The 23278-nt window shown below is 40.0% G+C and overlaps 1 protein-coding gene and 1 long non-coding RNA gene across 2 annotated transcripts in view; both read right to left on the bottom strand.

Moving 5' to 3' along the window:
* LOC128686738 (opioid-binding protein/cell adhesion molecule homolog) overlaps positions 1 to 3109 on the bottom strand; it is a 429758-nt gene extending 426649 nt beyond the window's left edge. The window contains exon 1 of the mRNA XM_053773771.2: positions 2199 to 3109. Coding sequence (XP_053629746.1) covers positions 2199 to 2277 — 79 coding nt within the window. The 5' untranslated portion in view covers positions 2278 to 3109. The remainder of the gene's footprint in view (positions 1 to 2198) is intronic.
* Positions 3110 to 3296: 187 nt separating this feature from the next.
* LOC128686999 (uncharacterized) overlaps positions 3297 to 23278 on the bottom strand; it is a 144891-nt gene continuing 124909 nt past the window's right edge. Inside the window, exons 2-3 of the long non-coding RNA XR_011391715.1 lie at positions 7158 to 7272; positions 3297 to 5485 (exon numbers count right to left, since the gene is read on the bottom strand). This is a non-coding gene — a long non-coding RNA (uncharacterized lncRNA). The remainder of the gene's footprint in view (positions 5486 to 7157; positions 7273 to 23278) is intronic.

Genomic DNA, 23278 nt, shown 5'->3' with positions numbered 1-23278 from the left:
GTATAACAGGAGAGACTATGTGATGGCAGGGTTTACTGTTTTCAGGAGGATTCTTGCTAAGACTTCGGAGATGGTGAAGCTGTCGTTGTTTTGTTTAATTGTATTCGAAACAGCGATCAGTGCTGATTCGAGGCACTTGCGTCTGCGGAAATTAGTTTCTTTGATCACTAATTGGGCGTCTCTGAATTTCATGAGATGATTGGTGGAATTTCGGTGTTGTACACAGGCGTTGTTCAAGTTATCGTTCCTACATGCGTAAATGTGTTCATTGAGGCGGGTGTCGAGGTTTCTGGCTGTTTCACCTACGTAAATCTTGTCACAGCCTCCACAGGGTATAGTGTAAACCCCTGCATTGACTGGTTTGTGGTGCTTGGATTTTGTCCTGGTTAGATCCTTTATTGAAGTGCTAGAAGCGATGGCGATTAGCACTTCAATAAAGGATCTAGCCAGGACAAAATCCAAGCACCACGAACCAGTCAATGCAGGAGTTTACACTATACCCTGTGGAGGCTGTGACAAGATTTACGTAGGTGAAACAGCCAGAAACCTCGACACCCGCCTCAATGAACACATTTACGCATGTAGGAACGATAACTTGAACAACGCCTGTGTACAACACCGAAATTCCACCAATCATCTCATGAAATTCAGAGACGCCCAATTAGTGATCAAAGAAACTAATTTCCGCAGACGCAAGTGCCTCGAATCAGCACTGATCGCTGTTTCGAATACAATTAAACAAAACAACGGCAGCTTCACCATCTCCGAAGTCTTAGCAAGAATCCTCCTGAAAACAGTAAACCCTGCCATCACATAGTCTCTCCTGTTATACTACACAAAGCACAGAGAGTGAACACTGAAACAAGCTGCCTCATTCCAGTCAATATTTGTCCAACCTTTTTTTTATGTTACCCAAGTAGCAGCTTTTATATCCTTTTACTCATGTACGAATTAATTGCTCTACCATATTGTATTACTTTTGTCACTACCACTACTGCTACTACTACTACTACTACTACTACTACCACTAGTGAACATCGAAATGGTACCTCACTAGTATTACACCTCACTCTGAGCCTTTATATACCCTCTGTGTCCATGTATTGTTTGTAATGGCTTGATAAAGCTCCTGGAGAGCGAAACGTTGCCACAATAAATGTCACATTAGTTGCACTTGTGTCCTTTTACTATACATATTGTCGGTAATTCTACCAACTTTATTACAGTATGAAAGTTATAATTGTAGAGAATAATTTTATAATTCATAATGTGCATTTGAGGGCACTGTAAAGTACTCTAACTGTAATTATAAAGAAATCCTGCTAGGGATTTATTTTCCAAGGGTGTTTGGGTACGCGGGGTAAGCGTGGCTTGGGGCAGTCACGTGGAGTCAGCATGGTGTGGAGGCTGGCGTCGGAGATGCTGTGTGTTTAAGCTAAGTTTGTAGTTGTGTACTCCTTTTGTTTAACCAACTCAAGCCATAGGCTCTTCTATGGCTTACCTGTATGTTCACCTAGGCTCTGACATGGTCAGGATGCTGTGGGATGAGTGAGGAAATAAGAAATGGGGTTTGTAGTGGAGCAGTGAGGGCCTGACGCTGACTAGGCCTAGTGGTTATGGTGGCTGGACCCCCAGTCAGCTGTTTCTTGTGTACCCTCATTTGGGCGTTTAGGATTAAGGTGTTGCTAGAGTGTGTATATAATGTTATGTTGAATAAATAGATATATTTTCCTAACTGGGATTTTTGCCTAACCCTCTGTTAACCAACCCATTGAAGTAACACATACTGGTTTAGCGCTTTCTGTTTTGACTGGGATAGCCCTGGGTGGCCTGTTTATGCTTGAGATGTGTGTAACTTTTACCTTTGCCCTTAGACAAGGTTCTAGCCCCCAGGTATCCCACATTTCTGCGTAACAGCGGTGATGTGGTTAGCAGTAATGTTTTACCTTCCTGGTGTTGGCGGTGTGGTTAAGGGTGGTGATTCGCCTCACTGTGGTTAAGGTTGTGATTCACTTTCTTGTTGTTGGTGTGGTTAATGATTCACCTACCTGTTGCTGTTGGTTTGGTTAACGGTTTTCACTCACCAACCTGCGGTTGTTGTTGGTTTAATAAAGATCGTAAAACACCTACCTGTTGTTGTTGTTATTGGTGGTGTGGTTAACGGAGATGATTCATCTACTTGTTGATGATTCACTTACCTGGGTCAGACGTAGCAACGCCGGCGTTGACGCCCAGCAGGATGAGCAGTGTTGCTAACGTTGCTGTTTCCAGGTGCATGATTAGAATGCCTCAGGCCAGCGCTGTGTGTGGTGGTGGCACCTCTGTTGCTGGAGCGATGGTGCTAGTGGTGCTGCAAGAGACCTCCGTCTATGGTGGTGACGATGAACAGTGTTGGTGGTGCTGAAGACGTCGCTTCTGGCAAGCTTTGGTAGTAGTGGTGTTATTATTGGTGCTGGATTTCTTGCTGGTGTTGGTGACACCTGTCACTGTCGCTTATGTTTTGGATGGTGACAGTAATGGTGGTGGTGGAAATGGTGGTAGTGGTGACAGTAATGGTGGTAGAGGTAATGATGGTGGTCGTAGTACTGCTACTACAGGTATCACTTAAACAGGTTTTTTTTTATCACTACCTCTGTTTCACTAGACCAGATGTTTATTTCACCAGACCAAATATCAGTGTTTCACTAGACGAGATACCAGTGTTTCACCAGACCATATTCCTGTGTTTCACCAGAAGAGATGCCAATGTTTAACCAGAAGAGATGCCAATGTTTCACCAGACCAGATGCCAGTGTTTCACCAGACCAGATGCCAGTGTTTCACCAGACGAGATGCCAGTGTTTCACCAGATCAGATGCCAGTGTTTCACCAGACGAGATGCCAGTGTTTCACCAGATCAGATGCCAGTGTTTCACCAGACCATATCTGTGTTTCACCAGAAGAGATGCCAGTGTTTCACCAGAAGAGATGCCAGTGTTCCACCACACCAGATGCCAGTGTTTCACCAGACCAGATGCCAGTGTTTCACCAGACCAGATGTCAGTGTTTCACCAGACCAGATGCCAGTGTTTCACCAGACCAGATGTCAGTGTTTCACCAGACCAGATGTCAGTGTTTCACCAGACCAGATGTCAGTGTTTCACCAGACCAGATGCCAGTGTTTCACCAGACCAGATGTCAGTGTTTCACCAGACCAGATGCCAGTGTTTCACCAGACGAGATGCCAGATCAGATGCCAGTTTTCACCAGATATCAGATGCCAGTGTTTCACCAGAAGAGATGCCAGTGTTCCATATCTGTGTTTCACCAGAAGAGATGCCAGTGTTTCACCAGAAGAGATGCCAGTGTTTCACCAGACCAGATGCCAGTGTTTCACCAGACCAGATGCCAGTGTTTCACCAGACCAGATGTCAGTGTAGGGCGCTGGTGGCAGTAGTGTCAGGTGTTTCAGACAATTATTCTCCTCAAGATGGAACACTTCACCATCTCTTTACATCTCTGTCTTTCAGTCTCTCCTTGTATAAGTCGCTAATTTTCTCTATCTCTACCTTTGCTATCATTAATTTTCTTTCTTCCTGTTTCTACCTACATTTCTATACATTTCTCTCTCCCTCCCGTCCTCTCTCTCTCTCTCTCTCTCTCTCTCTCTCTCTCTCTCTCTCTCTCTCTCTCTCTCTCTCTCTCTCTCTCTCTCTCTCTCTCTCTCTCTCTCTTCTCTCCTTCTGGATCTATGTTCCTCGCTCTCTACCTGCCCATGTCACTTTAATATCTCTTCATCCAACTTTTCATTATCGTTTTTGTGTGTGTGTGTGTGTGTGTGTGTCTCATCTGTATCTCCGATTTTTATCTGTTTTCTTTACCTATCTCTATATTTTATCTGTCTTTGGTTTCCTGTCTGTTATCTTGGCCTCTTCTAAATTAATTTTCTCTCTTCCTCTAGTTTCCTCTTTCATGTTTCTTTTATTCGCTCTCTCTCTCTACCATTCTTTGAGTCTTTTTCTGCCTAGCTACGACTTTTATTTTTTCTCCTAGTCGCTATTCACTCTTAAATAGAGAACTTTGTTCTCTCTCTCTCTCTCTCTCTCTCTCTCTCTCTCTCTCTCTCTCTCTCTCTCTCTCTCTCTCTCTCTCTCTCTCTCTAATATTAGTGTCTCTAAAAGCTTAGTTTATTCTTTATCTCTGCCTCCAAATTCTGTGTCTCGCTCTAGTTATCCTGATATCTCACGAGTCTCGCTCTAGTTATCCTGATATCTCACGAGTCTCGCTCTAGTTATCCTGATAGCTCACGAGTCTCACTCTAGTTATCCTGATATCTCACAAGCCTCACTCTAGTTATCCTGATATCTCACGAGTCTCGCTCTAGTTATCCTGATAGCTCACGAGTCTCACTCTAGTTATCCTGATAGCTCACGAGTCTCACTCTAGTTATCTTGATATCTCACAAGCCTCACTCTAGTTATCTTGATACCTCACGAGCCTCGCTCTAGTTATCCTGATAGCTCACGAGTCTCACTCTAGTTATCCTGATATCTCACGAGTCTCGCTCTAGTTATCCTGATAGCTCACGAGTCTCGCTCTAGTTATCCTGATACCTCACGAGCCTCGCTCTAGTTATCCTGACCTCTCACGTGTCTCACAGTAAAGAGTAGTTTTCTCCTGTTTACTTTCACTCACAATCTCTCTTTCATCTTGATCTTCTCCCCAGTAATCACTCTCTTTAATGTCATCGCAGATAAATCACTTTGATGTCTCCTTTTTATGTATTATTTGTTTACATGTTTACATTTTCCTTTCATGTCTATTTTAAGCAGTGCTTTTGTTTTAAACATTATGTTTTCTGCATTATTTTTCTTCACTTCTGCTCGTTTATTCTCTCTCTCTCGTTTTGCAAGAAGAAAATTATTATAATGTTAGTTTGTTGAATGTTTTTGAGTATCGTATAATGTTAAAATATTTTAATTAGGAAGCTTCGATATGGCGAAGTGCAAAAGGTTTTTAACGATTTCAGTAATTGGAATCTGGAGCAAAATTGACTTCATTAAACCGTGTTTACTATGTCACGTGAAGCTCTCGCGTTTTTTAGGCATCGTTGTATCTTTTTGTTCGCGTTTATGTTCACAACATTATTTTATAACGTGATTACTACATCGTCAGTTGACTATTCCTGTATGTGGTAGAAATCGCTGCTGACTTCATGACAGCATGGCTGTGATCATCACTGATGACCCCATGACAGCGTGGCTGTGATCATCACTGTTGACCCCATGACAGCATGGCTGTGATCATCACTACTGACTCCATAACAGCATGGCTGTGATCATCACTGCTGACTCCACAGCAGCATGGCTGTGATCATCACTGCTGACTCCATGACAGCATGGCTGTGATCATCACTGCTGACTCCATGACAGCATGGCTGTGATCACTGCTGGCTCAATAACAGCTTGCCCTCTTATCACCACACAGTGAAACCAACTCGCTGGACCTGTAATCATATGATAAAAGTGTTATTAGTATCACTGTGGCGTCAAAATTCTCCAACGGACAGTTACATTACCATCAACATGATTTCACGATCATCTTCGCCATTCATTGCCAGGTCAACAAGGGGACAGGTATACAGAACAAGCTAACAGGAGCTAAAACTGGAAAATCGCGCTAACTAGAGATTTTTCTAGTCCTGAGGACAGGCAAATGTTTACTCTAAGATAAACTTTGTACTGAAGACATATTTACCATACCTTGTTTACGCGCCATATCTTATCCACATACCATACCTTGTACACATATTATAAATTGTTCACATACGATATCTTGTTTACATACAATATCTTGTTATAAAACATTCTAAACAATTAAACCAGTACAATTGTATGAAATCAAGGCTAAAGTGGACTACATTATGTTACCAATAAAAATACGTTGTAATCCTGGTGTTTGAACTTAGGTGGTGTTCTAACTGAGAAAAGTTCGAAGTCCAAAATAGCATTTCCTAGGCTTTAATCATCAGCCTCACACGCTGGAGGAAGTTGAATTGACTCTTCGATAGGTCAGTGTCAGAGGTCACTTCAGAGTATTTTCGAAACGGGGCTTTCATGTAAAGCTTTCTTACAATTGAATTTTAAACAAGCCGGCGCGTTCGGACTCCAGAAAAAAGTTCAAAGATCAGGTCAGTTATTCGGACTCTGGTTTGTTCGAGGTCCAGTACGTTCGAATACCGAGGTTCCACCGTATATCTAAATTAGAATCCTTAACCAGCACTTTAACAGAAGTAATTGCATTAACGTCACCGTCAAAATCAAGTCTTCTTTAGTTTTACTTCTGGAAGAGTTCATCTTCAAAATCATTTCACCTTGATTGTCTCATTCACCTGCAGTCCTTTTATCAACAAAGCCAAGGAAACTAGAGGCTTCTCTCTTTCTCTGTCTGTCTGTCTGTCTGTCTGTCTCTCTCTCTCTCTCTCTCTCTCTCTCTCTCTCTCTCTCTCTCTCTCTCTCTCTCTCTCTCTCTCTCTCTCAGAAAACTAATTTTGCTCCACAGCTGTGAACAATTCAACTTTTCTTTGTTAAAGTTGTGGCTACCCACTGGAAGTTAGTTACCACCTGGAAGTTAGTTACCACCAGGAAGTTAGTTACCCACTTGAAGTTAGTTACCCACTGGGAGTTAATTACCCACTGGAAGTTAGTTACCTGCTGGAAGTTAGTTACCCACTGGATGTTAGTTACCCAATGGATGTTAGTTACCCACTGGATGTTAGTTACCCACTGGGAGTTAGTTACCACCTGGAAGTAAGTTACAACCTGGAAGTTAGTTACCACCAGAAAGTTAGTTACCCACTGGAAGTTAGTTACCCATTGAATGTTAGTTACCCACTGAGAGTTATTTACCCACCAAAAGTTAATTACCCACAGGAAGTTAGTTACCCACTGGACGTTAGTTACCCATTGGAAGTCAGTTACCCATTGGAAGTCAGTTACCCACTGGAAGTTAGTTACCCACTGGAAGTTGGTTACCACCTGGAAGTTAGTTACCCACTGGATGTTAGTTACCCGCTGGAAGCTAGTTACCCACTGGAAGTTAGTTGCCCACTGGATGCTAGTTGCCCACTGGATGTTAGTTACCCACTGGATGTTAGTTACTCGAAATTAGTCACCTACTGGAAGATGACGATCTCCTGGTAGGTGAGCTGGAAACTGCAAGCTGAGAGCTTAGGGCAGTGTAGAGGCGCTCCACTCTTGACCACTAGTGCACCAGACTCATGTTCATCACTCTCTGTAGAAGAGGAACACAGTGTTAGAGTAACAAGTTTATTTTTACTTTCGTATCGTTTTCCTTTTGTGTGTGTCCCCCATTTCACAACTTGCCGCTTGCCAGAATCACTCTTGGTCCCATAGGCCTAATCGTACTTCTTTTTAAAACCATGTATGAAGCCTGCCTCCACTACTACGTCATCGAGGTTATTCAACTTCCCGCCCACAATGAGACTGAACAAATACTTCCTGACATCCCTGTGTTTCATCTGTGTCTTTAGTTTCCAGCGGTGCTCCCGAATGTGTCCCGCCTCTTCAGTATATTGCATTTGTCTGCCCTATCAATTCCTGAGTATTTTATATGTTAGCAAGTCTTCCTTGGTCTTTCTGTACTGTCGGGAAGTTAGATTTAATTCTTATATCCTTTCCTCGTAGCTGATAGTCCTTCCCTTTGGAAAAACTCTCGTTGCATACTTCTGCACTTTCTCTAGATTCCTAACATGTTCAAGTGTGGGTTCCACACTGGTGCTGCGTACTCCAAGATGGGCCTGACATATGTAGTATAAAACACCCTAGATGACTGTTGAGATTCCTGAAGGTCAATCTTAAATTTGCCTGGTGAGCATTGGCCACAGAAGTTATTCGGTTGATGTGAGCCTCTGGAGATATGGTATGCACTATGCTTGCTCTCAAGTCCTTTATGAATGAAGTCTGCAGTTTCTGTTCCCTGAGTTTATACTCCGTGTCGGGCCTTTTGAGCCCTTTCCCTAGTTTTGAATTCAAGCAACCACATATCTGACCAACGCTACATGCAGCCTATCCAGATCCTTTTGAAGCCTGTCCCCACTCTTCACCTGCTTGCATTCTCCTCACTGTTTTTATGTCAACAAATAGTGATTCATGTGCCTGAATTTCATCATGTATGTAGCTCACATAAACTAAAACAGTACTGGTCCTAACACCAATTTTGTGGTACAGTGCTTCTCACTTTCCATCATACTGACATGTCTTCCCGGGTATTAACTCTTTGCCTCCTTCAGGAGTACGTTCCCAGTTATCCCTGCCTGTTTCTCAAGGTTTTGCTTCAGCTTTGTGTGTGTGTGTGTGTGTGTGTGTGTGTGTGTGTGTGTGTGTGTGTGTATGGTGTGCAATAACTGGATGATATTTTATCAATAGTATACAATGTAGACAAGTTGATTAGTAAGGCACATGTGCAACAATGAGGCATCTTTTGTTGAAGACTAGTCTCTTCTGCGCTTAACGTTCTTCAATATAATACAGAAGTGAGTACAACACAGAAGGCAGAAGTGGAAAGGTAATTCTGTGGCGATCAGTCCCTTATGGATTTTCGATCCCTTAGCCCTTGTGGATAGTGGTCAACCCTTTAGTCCTAGTGGATGGTGGTCGATGCCTTAGTCCTGATTGATGGTGGTTAATTCATTAGCCTCAAGGGAGAGTGTTCAGTTCCTTTGCCCTGGTGCATGGTGGTCGGTCTCTTAGTCCAATGAAACCTGCTGTGCTAGTAAAACGCTTCGTCAATAATAATACCCATGTGTTGTACATGGCGTCTCTCATCAACTGGAGATTATCAAACATAATTTTCTTTTACATTGCGGGACGTAGTTATACGCTGATTACGCACAGTTTGGGTAGTCAATGTAATGGCAAAAGGCAGGTAATTGCGTCTCTATGTTATAAAGTCACTCTGGCTCTTTCCGTGTTCTTCCACGTGTTTTTTTTGCCACCTCACGTAAAAAGCACTTCGCAGTTAATCAACTGTGCCAGTCATTATTCGTTTTTGTTGTTTCTCTGAATGTGTTGATGTATTCTTGCATCCACTGATGAGGCTCTCCCTGGGAAGTCGAAATAAAAAGACAATTTTGCTTTCCTGTTTATGGGCACATGCCGGTTCCTTTCTTTTCTGTTTGTCTGTCTGTCTGTCTGTTTGTCTCTCTCTCTCTCTCTCTCTCTCTCTCTCTCTCTCTCTCTCTCTCTCTCTCTCTCTCTCTCTCTCTCTCTCTACATTTACACAATGTTAATAATATAATATTTTTAATTCATTTTTTTCCTTTTTGAATATCAGTATATGAAATATATTCTGACTTTTTTAATTATAATTAATAGTATAATAAGCGTTTAAATACTTTTTTAATTTTTATATTTTATTAGAATACAAATGTAATGTCACAATAAATGTAACAAACACTATAGTAAAACTTACATATTCTGAAAGTTTAATAATTTTAATCTTGAAATACATTTTAATAGCTAAGTTAATATATTGAACTTCAACGATGTGTATAGCTAAAGTCGACATCTACTCGTAGAGTTGGACGTTGGGTATATGCTTTCTTTTATCAACTGCGGTAATAAATGTTTTGTATATTTTTCGTTTTAAATATTACCCTGATTTAATGTTATCTGGCAGGAGAGTAATGTAATTACCTTGACCCAACACTTTCTAGTATCAAAATTAATTTCTTAAACACAGTGTTGTCCCTAAAGTATTTAACGTCGCTGGTCCGTTTTAGTGGGATTGTTTTAGGTTTCCTTCTCTAGTTAGTCCTTCTATATGAGTTTTATATTAATTAAAGTGCATGTTAACTGAATGTCACTGACACTGGTGATGTGATTTGTTTTTTAAGGATGCCGGCTTGTTAGGACTCCACGAACAGTGACCTTCAAGAGGTTGCCTAAACTTTTGTCTTCCTCCAATTTTTCGCTTTGATTTCGCTCCAACGGTTGGTCATCATCTGACGAAGACCTGCGTCAGGAAACACTTGTCCTGTTTCCTGACGAACCTTACCTAACCTAACCTAACGTAACTTAATCAAATTTTCAACACTTGTGTACAGTAATGAGGATCAAATTCATGAATCACTTGGTATACTCGTGTACCCTATGACCAAAGTTTTAGAGCACATTCCCAGCATCCTGGAATGGCTCGGATACCTTTCACAACCCTCAGTGGCGCAGGTTTAAGCGTTCAAAAAAGTAATTAAAAATTTGACGACGGCGAAGAGTGAAAATCAGATGTGTAGGTGCAGATCTGACTATTTTATATGTAAAACAGTGTTTTTTTTTTTTTTTTTTTTTTTTAAGATTTGTATGTTATGCATATCTAACACTTGTTTATGTTATGCTTGTTTATGTTATGCTTACCTAACACTTGTTTATTTACTTGCTGTAGCTACTTAAAAACTGACCAATCTTATTCAGAGAAAAGTCTGGATCGATTTTGGTCTGAGTAGGTCCCAGTTTGCTTTGTGGAAGAAATTGGAAGACTGAAATAATACTTTTCTTTCAATTTCTGATTATCACATCTGATTAGCTTCAAACCTTACATGCTGATAACGTGATAATGAAAGTTCTGATTGGCTTCAAGCTTAATGTGCTTGGTCTAGTATCTTTGAAATGATTGAATTAGATTTGGGCTCTGTGCTCTAGTTTACCAATTTTATTGAAGAAATTTTAACATTAGTTCCTATGTGAAGATTTGTGAATTGGTCTTCTGATTTCTTTCAGATCTTCATTGATAACATTTAACTCAATTATCAACTTATGCCGCACTCTGAATTATTCCAATCGCGGGCATTGATGCACTTGGGGCTGGGGTTTATAGAATATGGGGTACCTGTCTCGGATCGCGCAGAGACCCAAATACAGCTAGTTATCTAGTATTTTACTTTTAACCAGTACCGGCTGTCGGCGCTTCACTGGTGCTTAGCAGATTAATTCCCATTTCTCTTACTATTAAGTATAAGTAATTCTTTTAGCAAGTATTCAGTCTTACCGAACTGTCACCACTAAATTACACTGTTTTAAACCACTCTATTATTTTCTGATTAAAGTCTTCCTTAATGAGTTGCTTTACCTTTGTCCTCGACGCTCTAGTGGTTATGTCCTCAAAGGCTTTTATTATGTCCTTGTTGTTTTCGTACTCTTGTCTCAGTTCCCTGCCATTTGGTTGTGAGTTAAGTTTCCATCTTAGGTCCCATGGTTATAATTATGTTCTGATATGTACTTTTTATACACATCACTGCTCACTGTTTCTAGGCCCTCAAAATTCCATGTGTTCCTGATCAACATTGCCACTCCTTCACTAACTCGATGTCGAGGTTACATCCGCATTACATAGTTCCCTGCTGGGAATGTCACATGTTTCTTTGTTCCTGTTAAACTTCATCTCAGTTTTGGCAGTTATATCTGATGAGGTCACCTTCATTATGTATTATATCTGTGATTATATAAATTATCTTGATCTCACTGTTCCATACTTTTTTCCTTTGCCATGTCTTTTATTTGGAGAAACTGTTAGCAGGTGGTGCATGGTTGGGGAGTGTGGTGGCGTCTGTGTCTTTATTCTTATTGTTAGGTGTGAGGGAGAATTCCCAGCAGCTTCTGCACTTTGTTTCTCAGCTACTCTGTCTCTTTGGTTCTTTTTATTCATTCCTTATCCCTATTTTATGTATTTCACTATCTCTGTCGAGGTAAATTACGTGTATTTCTATTTTCTTTGGAACTGCTTTCTGTATTAAAATTCTGTCTTACGAACTTTGAAATGTAAGTAAAGCCGTAATCAGGGTGATTTTTACCTCCTTACGGAATAGATAAGGTACGAAGTCAGCGTGAGTATGTTTTGGTAGAGGGTTACAGAGCCTAGATAGAAGTGGTAGGATAGTGGAAACAGGCTGAGGTGGAAGTACTATCTGGAGCAGGGGTTCGTAACCTTTCTAAAATTATAGACCCCCAGTGGATTGCCCAATATGTCCCGATACCCCCTTCGCCAGACTGTCGAAATCATCATCATTAATCCTATTAGGTGCCGGTATAACTTCAAAAGATGTCAATAGCTTGGTTTTACTTTACATGTGGATAGTTAGCAACACAACAGCTGAAAGGAAATCATAAGGATTTTATCAGATTTAGAGAAAAACGGCAAACTGTTCAGAGATCGAGGCCCATATCCCCATTATTTGATTCAAATAATCTCAAGGGGTATGGATACCCCCGGGGTAAAAAACCCTGACCTAGAGTAAAGATAGGCAAGGTAGTATCCATGAAGTGAAAGGTAAAGTTACAGGTGGAATGGAGAGATGCAGATTAATATCCAGGGACATGGTATGTAACGAAGGATGAATAGGAGTATTATTCTAATCTTATAATTAACTAGTCATTCAATATTTCATAACTTTTCTCAGGACTATAGCTGTTACTTCTTAATTATTATTCAGCAACGTATAGTCGTAGTAACTTTACCAATACTTCTAGTCTTCACAGAGGGAGGGAGTCGCTCAGGTAATATTCAGTGAAAAGGAAAAACAGTTACATTGCTAAGAACAGTTTGGACAATTTATTTCTTTACTCAGAATGGGGTTACAAGGAACATTCAAAGAATACAGATTACGAGGTTATTGCCACTTAATACTGCTCAGGCTTCAGCAGAACTACAATGGTGATGAGCTCAGAAATATACAGAACTCCCAGCTTGTCGGCAAGGCTTCCAGTCTATAACTTAACAGGTTCCATTCTGAGCTCAACCTTCCCAGTTTCAGAACTTGTCCAAGTTCATCAGCTGTTCCCTCGTTTACTCGTCCTCTGATCATTCCTAATGATTGTGTTTTCCTAAACTTCTTCGCTTGAAGAAGACTCAGACAATGCCTCCCTACTTTGCAATGCACACAAACAGGTTGCAACTTCAACATGCCATTCTTCATTATGCCATTAAGCTTGGCGCAGGAATCCATTATTGATGGTTGACTTTAATGATATAAACCCCAATGGTCTCCTTTGAGTATGTTCACAAACATTTTCTTTACCATTTTTCTCTTCCATCTTTTATCTCCTTTATGATCCCTTCCAATTGTCGAAAATTTTCTCGCAGTTTAAATCCCCTCTGCTTCTCTTCTCTAAGCCCGTTCAGCCACTTTCATCATTCTCTCTTGCTCTTCCTTTTTTTCATGTATCCTTTGAAAATTTTCGTTTATATCCTTTCTGTGGTCCTCTAGCTGTGCATTCATCCTCTTTCATTTTAGTCTACAATCTAGCCACAATAAGATGTAGTTTTTTCCACCTGTTTCCTTCTTCATCCCTTTTGTTCCATGAGTCTTTTGCTGGGATGTCCTTGTGCTTCCTATCATCCTCTCTCCCCATGAAATTTTTCTTATGACATTCTGTTTTTTCCTTACCTCCTAATCAGTCTACTACTACTACTACGTGTCTGTCTGTCTGTCTGTCTCTGTCTCTGTCTCTGTCTCTCTGTCTCTCTCTGTCTCTCTCTGTCTGTCTCTCTCTCTCTCTCTCTCTCTCTCTCTCCCCCCTCTTATACTTTTTCCGAATATCTTTTTGTATATCCGCGAAAAAGTTAAAAAACGGAGAGCTGCTGCCGGATGGGTGCGACTATGAAGCATATATCCACTCCAGGAATGTCTGTGTGTATCCACCCAGTTATGGCTGTAAGGGTCGAGTTTCATCTCATGGCCGACTATTTAGTCTCAAACGAAAAAAAGTTTTTTTAAGTTTCTTGACCACATTAAGGTTAAGAAGATACATCCTAAAATCTGTGATCGTTTGCATTATTAACTAACAGGTGAGTCCCCTTAGCAATTTCCGACTCTCATAAAGTCTCTCCTTGACTACCTTATTAGTTCCTTTTGAGTATTTTATACCTTATCTTTTGCTTCTTCTTTATTCTTAGGATATTTGGATTAGTTCCTGTAATTTTCGTAGTCTTTTCTTTCAGCTCTATCGATAGATTTCTTGCAGATCTCTGGATTTCCATTGCCGACGTTCTTGAATGTCTTTCTCGGTTTTGCACGACGTGCATGTTCCGCCAACACTGTGTGAAATGTATTTGCACACTCACGTAGTTATGTTTGCTGCAGCCGAGTCATAGCTCTTGGCTTTGATTCGACCGCAGTTTCGACCGATTTCACTGATATCCGGTTTCCACGGCCCCATCATATCTATTCTTGAAGCTGTGTATTGTTCACTTCTATCACCACTTTATCTAGTGCATTCAGCTTCATCACCACCTGGATTAAATAGTAATCCAAACGTCCATATGGTTCATTTTCATCTTTAGTTGTCTTCTTCGTCTCCTGGCTTCCACTGTGTGCGTGTGTTGTATGCTCAAGCGTACATGTGTGCACCTCAGTAATATGTCTAAATGTACCAACACAAAGACTTCAAAAAAGGTATTGAATAAACCGTCTTTGTAAACTATTGCATATAAAATATTAACTCTCACGCACACAGCAGTATTACAAACAATTTTAACAAAATGGTAATCATTATATAAACCAGATTTTTTTTTATTTACGCTCTTTTCTATAATAGTTGCTCTTCGGTCTGTCAGCAAGATAAGAGGAATTCAATCGTATATGTCCTGACGACGCAAAACGCACCTCGGAAACTATTGGCAAATTGTTTGGGACGTTCAAAGAGGCGTGCTCAGCCAAGGATGAAATTGCAGCTTGTTTCAGGTGAAGTCCCTCCCCCCAGTCGTAAGCAATCCATCAGAAACATGTTTCATGAAAACGATATCAATAAACGTTTATCATAAACAAAGCACGTCTTCATCTCTGACAAGCAGGACATCTTGATAACCCTAAATTTTGTGTGCCATCTGACACAAAATTTAGAGTTTAAAATAATTTCCTATGCACAAAATATACTGAAAGCGAAAGCTCCACTTTCTTGTTCTCGTTTTATCTCTCTTTTTCTCAACTACTCAGGTTTCCAAAAGGTCTTTTATGCTCTAGCGGGAAATATTGTTCCTACCTTAGGGAGAGACGAAGACAGTGGAGAAGAAGGCTTAGGAAGGATGAGAGGAAGGGGTCTGGAAGAGCATCCTGCTCCTCAGGTCTGCTTGACACAATCCAATCTCATTCTCATCACTGATCTCATTACCGGCCTCCATCCTCCCTCCAAGCTCATCGTCTATAACCTTCCTATCATTATTCTCCGCAGATTTATTGCTCGGTGTTCACACGAGGTTCGAGCCCTCACTAGCCGGAGTTTATATCGGTATAATGAAGACACTCTCACAAACACAACAATAAGGCAAAATTGCCTCCCTCTACACTTAAGTCTCTCAGACATTATGTATCCCAGAGCTATTTAAAGAGTGTATGCATGTGTTATCTTCTCTCCGGTGAGGTGCAGTATAACCTTTACCGTGGTTAAAGCAGTTATATATGACTACCACATATCAGTCCTCAGCCTTCAAGCTGATTTTAAGGGTCTCAAGAAAATGGGCTCCTATATTTTGCACAAGAGCAGGATACACACACACACACACACACACACACACACACACACACACACACACACACACACACACACACACACACACACACACACACACACACACACACACACACACACACACACACACACACAGGTCTACAAAGAGACCTGGACAGGCTGGATGCGTGGTCTAGCAACTGGCTCCTAGAATTTAACCCCGCTAAATGCAAAGTCATGAAGATCGGGGAAGGGCAAAGAAGACTGCAGACAGAGTATAGGCTAGGAGGACAAAGACTGCAAACCTCACTCAAGGAAAAAGACCTAGGAGTGAGTATAATACCGAGTACGTAGCCAGAAGCACACATTAACCAGATAACTGCTGAGGCATGTGGGCGCCTGGCAAACCTGAGAATAGCGTTCCGGTACCTCAGTAAGGAATCGTTCAACTCTTTATACACTGTGTACGTCAGGCCCATACTGGAGTATGCAGCACCAGTTTGGAACCCACACCTGGTCAAACACGCCAAGAAATTAGAGAAAGTGCAAAGGTTTGCAACAAGGCTAGTTCCAGAGCTAAGGGGAATGTCCTACGGATAAAGGTAAAGGGAAATCTGTCTGACGACACTGGAGAACAGGAGGGTCAGAGGAGACATGATAATGACATACAAAATACTGAGTGGAATAGACAAGGTGGACAGAGACAGGATGCTCCAGAGATGAGACACAGAAACAAGGGATCACAAATGGAAGCTGAAGACAGATGAGTCAAAGGGATATTAGGAAGTATTTCTTTAGCCATAGAGTTGTTAGGAAGTGGAATAGTCTGGCAAGCGATGTAGTGGAGGCAGGAACCATACACAGTTTTAAGACGAGGTATGATAAAGCTCATGGAGCAGGCAGTGAGAGGACCCAGTAGAGGTGAGTGAAGAGGCGGAGCCAGGAGTTGAGTCTCGACCCCCTGCAACCACAATTAGGTGAGTACACACACACACACACACACACACACACACACACACACACACACACACACACACACACACACACACACACATATATATATATATATATATATATATATATATATATATATATATATATATATATATATATATATATATATGTCGTGCCGAATAGGCAGAACTTGCCATCTTGGCTTAAATAGCAACGCTCATCTTGCCATATAGGACAAGTGAAAATTTGTGTATGCAATAATTTCGCCAAAATCATTCTGAACCTAACGACAAAAAATATATTTCACTGTTTGTTTAGTATTAAATTACTGTAAACAATTCTAAAATATATTTAGTTAGGTTAGGCTAAAATAAATTGTTCTTGTTATAATAAGGTTAGGTAAGTTTTCTAAGTTCCTTTTGGTGCAAAATTATAAATTTTTACATCAACATTAATGAAAAAAACATATCTTTAAACGTATAAGAGAAAATTTCAGAAAGGACTAAATTTTAAATGAGTTCTTGCTAATTGACCAGTTTTACATATTCGGCACGACATATATATATATATATATATATATATATATATATATATATATATATATATATATATATATATATATATATATATATATATATATATATAATATGCATGCAATAAGATCACAGTAAACAGGTGATTTCGGAATATGCAAAACAACCACTCTGAAAAAATAGAGAAATTCCAAGCGCTTTCGTGACTACTCACATTATCAAGGAACTATGATAATGTGAGTAGTCACGAAAGCGCTTGGAATTTCTCTGTTTTTTCAGAGTGGTTGTTTTGCATATATATATATATATATATATATATATATATATATATATATATATATATATATATATATATATATATATATATATATATATATATATATATATATATATATATATATATATAAATAATAGCAGCACTATTCTTGCCAAATAAGGCAAGCAAAAATTTTTGTATGCAATAATTTTGTAAAAATCATTCTGAAGCTAACGAAAAAAATATGTTTCATTGTGTTTGTTGATTATTAAATTATTGCAAACTTATAATTTAGTCGGATTAGGCTAAATTAAATCGGGATTGTTATAATAAGGTTAGGTAAGTTTTTTAGGGTTCTTTTGGTATAAAATTAATTTTACATTAACATAAATGAAAAAAAAAAAATATTTTTAAATGTATAAGAGACAATTTTAGAAAGGAGTTAATGTTAAATGAGTTTTTTTCTAATTGACAAATTTTACATATTCGGCACGACATTATATATATATATATATATATATATATATATATATATATATATATATATATATATATATATATATATATATATCACCAAAATCCTGAATTGTGGTTGGCAGACAATTATCATATTCACAATCCTCGGGTCGTTGTATAAAGAGTTAATTCCTGGGATTATAATTAGCGGCAGCCTGAGCCATGATGGCTTGCGGAATCTGCGAGATTGGAAGACCAGATGATTAGAGGATAAGTAGACTTTGTAGCTAGAAGAGTTTCATGAAAATAGGTGATTGGAAGGAGACTGAATGCCTGGAGTGAATGTAAGGAGAGTGGAAGACTACGACTGGAAGACCCAAAGATTGGAAGACCAAAGTACTGGAATTCTTTGTCTTGAAGATCTAAAGAATTGTAGAAACAATGAAGAACAGCAATTTTTGGAGGGAGGGACGAGTGAGGAAGAGGTAAGGGAGGGGTGGGGGGGGGGGGGGGTCCAAAAATCAGCAGACAGTTTTCTTGCAAGTGACTGCAGTCAGCCGCCTCCTGCAGTCTGTTCTGACACCGGAGAAATCTTGAATGTCACCCCTCACGTTTTTCTCCTCTTATTTCTTTCGCCTCCATTTATTTTGTATTTTTATGGTTTCTCATCATTCTTTATGACTAGGTTTAAGTGTGTCTTTTATTTTTCATTATTTTCAAGACAATTTATTTACTGTCTGTGTCGGTCTCTTAGACTTTTATTTTCTTATTATTGCATATATCTTTGTTTCTTCACTCAAACTCTGTCTCTCTCTCTGTCTCACTCTCTCTTTCTCCTTCTCCCATCCTCTCCTTCCCTTAGTACCTTGATTACTCCATCTTTACGTCTCATTTCCATACCCCCTTCCATTTCCTACCGCTTTTAATTACCCAACTTGTACATCCTTAAATCCTTCTCTCTGCCTCTTCTCTCCGGGGAAATTATCACTCTTTGTTGCCATTCCCCGTAACGAAGAAGGAGGTAACGGCTCCACAAAACAAGATCACCGCCAACTTTCTACTCTGAGTTATCAACTCGCTTTTCTATTCCCTTCCCTGATTACTTTGTTCCCATGTTTATTTCTGGTTCTTTATTTCTCGTAATAAGAGTGACGCTTTGGTGGTTTATTGAGCGTTTTAGTAGAAGGGAGAAGAGACAATTAAGAGATTGCTCTGTTATTGCTGTTTTTGTTTAGTGCGTTGTTATTGCTGTTTTTATTGAGTGTTTAGTTGCTTTGTTGGGTGTGTAGTGGTTTCCTTATTTGTTGAGTGCGTGGTTGTTGGTATATTTGTTGAGTGTTTAGTTGTTTTAGGGCTGGTTGAGTATATAGTTGCAATGGTTTCTGTATTTCTGTTGTGTGATTGTTGCTGCATATGAGTGTTCAATGCTTTCTGTGTTGTGTTGTTGTTACTGTCTTTGTTGAATGTGTGGTTGTTGGTTTGTTTGTTGAGTGTGTGCTTTCTTGTCGAGCAGTCGTTGCTGTGCTTACTGAGTGTGCATTTGCTACCGTGTATTGTGTGTTTCTGGCACACAATAAAGCGATTCACTTTTTTGTTGCATTTAAAGTCTAACTTCTACACGTGGGTTACTGAAACCGCAGTTCACCAACACACCAATATCAAGTGTTTTGATCCACGAAACTGTAATTACACTCATTTTATATATGCATAGGGTCTACTCATATAATAATAATAACAATAATAATAGAAGCTTAGTTTCTTCACAGCAATTTACCGTTCAGAAATGAACGTGTTTAAAGGGAATCACAACAAAATGTAAGCACGATTTTAACTTTTTTTTCAATTACTAAATGGTTTATATAAAATATATAGTATAATAAATAAATTAAATACTTGTCGTATTTAATTTATTTATTTGTTAGTGGGATGAATTGTAAAGGACCTGCCTAGTATGGGCCAACAGGCCTCCTGCAGTGTTCCTCCTTTCTTATGTTCTTATGTAAAATATAACAAAATTAGTATATAAATTAAATTTTATATGTTGTAGATGTAAAATATAACAAAATTAGTCTATAAATTAAATGTTAAATAATAAAAAGTTAACATTACCAGGATGACTGGACACGAGTACCATCAAGACCCCGACGCTACTCCCTACAGATTAGTTAAGTCGCCTCTTTATATTATAAATCAAGTAAATTATGAAGATAAATTCCACTCATCGTAACCTTAGCCAGCATATTTATACTGGTATGTCTTATATTTTGGCTGCAGTTTTTAAGATATCTTGGGAATATGTGTGTATATAACGTACATGAAGTAAATAAATCGTAATATCTTTGTTAGAACAAGTCGTGATGAATGGTTTGAAAAACCGACATGTTAAAGATTGAGACACTTATGCAGCATATGGGAATCTTTATTCAGGAAACGTTTCGCCACGCAGTGGCTTCATCAGTCCAATACAAAGAGGAAGGCGTAAGGAGAGGAGGAGAATGAGGTGATCAGTCCCTCAACCTGGAGTCGATGTGTTCAGTCCATCAATCTTGTAGAATGTACAGCATAGGGCCGTAGACGTGGCTTATATACTGTAGTGAGGTGACGTGAAGCAGTTGGAGGCGGGGTCATAGTGGTACCATCCACTAGTCGAAGAAGGTCTTCGTCCAAAGGTTGAACAAGTGTTGAAGAATTCTTTGTAACAAGATCCCATGATGCTGCTGTGTCTGACAGTTGTGATGAATGGTTTGAAAAACCGACATGTTAAAGATTGAGACACTTATGCAGCATATGGGAATCTTTATTCAGGAAACGTTTCGCCACGCAGTGGCTTCATCAGTCCAATACAAAGAGGAAGGCGTAAGGAGAGGAGGAGAATGAGGTGATCAGTCCCTCAACCTGGAGTCGATGTGTTCAGTCCATCAATCTTGTAGAATGTACAGCATAGGGCCGTAGACGTGGCTTATATACTGTAGTGAGGTGACGTGAAGCAGTTGGAGGCGGGGTCATAGTGGTACCATCCACTAGTCGAAGAAGGTCTTCGTCCAAAGGTTGAACAAGTGTTGAAGAATTCTTTGTAACAAGATCCCATGGTGCTGCTGTGTCTGACAGTTGTGATGAATGGTTTGAAAAACCTGCTTCACCTGCTTCACGTCACCTCACTACAGTATATAAGCCACGTCTACGGCCCTATGCTGTACATTCTACAAGATTGATGGACTGAACACATCGACTCCAGGTTGAGGGACTGATTACCTCATTCTCCTCCTCTCCTTACGCCTTCCTCTTTGTATTGGACTGATGAAGCCACTGCGTGGCGAAACGTTTCCTGAATAAAGATTCCCATATGCTGCATAAGTGTCTCAATCTTTAACATGTCGGTTTTTCAAACCATTCATCACAACTGTCAGACACAGCAGCATCATGGGATCTTGTTACAAAGAATTCTTCAACACTTGTTCAACCTTTGGACGAAGACCTTCTTCGACTAGTGGATGGTACCACTATGACCCCGCCTCCAACTGCTTCACGTCACCTCACTACAGTATATAAGCCACGTCTACGGCCCTATGCTGTACATTCTACAAGATTGATGGACTGAACACATCGACTCCAGGTTGAGGGACTGATCACCTCATTCTCCTCCTCTCCTTACGCCTTCCTCTTTGTATTGGACTGATGAAGCCACTGCGTGGCGAAACGTTTCCTGAATAAAGATTCCCATATGCTGCATAAGTGTCTCAATCTTTAACATGTCGGTTTTTCAAACCATTCATCACAACTGTCAGACACAGCAGCATCATGGGATCTTGTTACAAAGAATTCTTCAACACTTGTTCAACCTTTGGACGAAGACCTTCTTCGACTAGTGGATGGTACCACTATGACCCCGCCTCCAACTGCTTCACGTCACCTCACTACAGTATATAAGCCACGTCTACGGCCCTATGCTGTACATTCTACAAGATTGATGGACTGAACACATCGACTCCAGGTTGAGGGACTGATCACCTCATTCTCCTCCTCTCCTTACGCCTTCCTCTTTGTATTGGACTGATGAAGCCACTGCGTGGCGAAACGTTTCCTGAATAAAGATTCCCATATGCTGCATAAGTGTCTCAATCTTTAACATGTCGGTTTTTCAAACCATTCATCACAACTGTCAGACACAGCAGCATCATGGGATCTTGTTACAAAGAATTCTTCAACACTTGTTCAACCTTTGGACGAAGACCTTCTTCGACTAGTGGATGGTACCACTATGACCCCGCCTCCAACTGCTTCACGTCACCTCACTACAGTATATAAGCCACGTCTACGGCCCTATGCTGTACATTCTACAAGATTGATGGACTGAACACATCGACTCCAGGTTGAGGGACTGATCACCTCATTCTCCTCCTCTCCTTACGCCTTCCTCTTTGTATTGGACTGATGAAGCCACTGCGTGGCGAAACGTTTCCTGAATAAAGATTCCCATATGCTGCATAAGTGTCTCAATCTTTAACATGTCGGTTTTTCAAACCATTCATCACAACTGTCAGACACAGCAGCATCATGGGATCTTGTTACAAAGAATTCTTCAACACTTGTTCAACCTTTGGACGAAGACCTTCTTCGACTAGTGGATGGTACCACTATGACCCCGCCTCCAACTGCTTCACGTCACCTCACTACAGTATATAAGCCACGTCTACGGCCCTATGCTGTACATTCTACAAGATTGATGGACTGAACACATCGACTCCAGGTTGAGGGACTGATCACCTCATTCTCCTCCTCTCCTTACGCCTTCCTCTTTGTATTGGACTGATGAAGCCACTGCGTGGCGAAACGTTTCCTGAATAAAGATTCCCATATGCTGCATAAGTGTCTCAATCTTTAGAACAAGTCCATGATTTGGAAATATTAATTAGACGTTTCCATCCTTCCTGGACAGGTTAGGTAAGGTAAGATTTGTCAGGAAACAGGACAAGTGTTTCCACACGCAACTTGAATTTTTAGTCATCTGACCGAGGCCTCCCGTTGGCTTACCGTTCCCCCCTTTAAAAATTATGGTTAGGACTCTGTTCCTTGAGAGCAACGTTGTCCAACGGTGACCTATATGTTGTTCTGATGCAGAGATTGTGATCATACCTTATAAAGCAAGGATGGTTTTATCCAACATGTAGATTGTAAGAACATAGATCCAAGAAGCTTCAAAATGTGAACTAATTAAGGTTGGAATAGGATGAAACGTGCAGGATTAACTGAACTCTCTTACTTTTTTCAGCAAGGTTTTATAACTATAACTAATATATTACGTTAGTTTGCTAAGTTAGATAATGTTAGTCTAGTTTGCTAAATTAGGTTAGGTTGCCAAGGTAGGTCCTCATAGGATGCCTAGATTAGGTTAGGGTACTAAATTACGTTAGGTTATTTTGATAAGCTATGAAACATTTCTAAATTAGGTTATATTAGACTGATAAATTAGACTGTTAGGACATTTGTTAAGTTTGATAACTAAGGTCATGTTAGATTGTTAAATTACCTATGGTTTGCTAAGTTAGAATACGAGTATATAAGTTGCTATTTTAGGTAATGCT

Source organism: Cherax quadricarinatus, chromosome 7 (genome assembly GCF_038502225.1).
Source record: "Cherax quadricarinatus isolate ZL_2023a chromosome 7, ASM3850222v1, whole genome shotgun sequence".
NCBI classification, from domain to species: Eukaryota; Metazoa; Arthropoda; class Malacostraca; order Decapoda; family Parastacidae; genus Cherax; species Cherax quadricarinatus.
The sequence above is the reverse complement of the archived record's forward strand: the minus strand, read 5'-3'. Positions and strand labels throughout refer to the sequence as shown.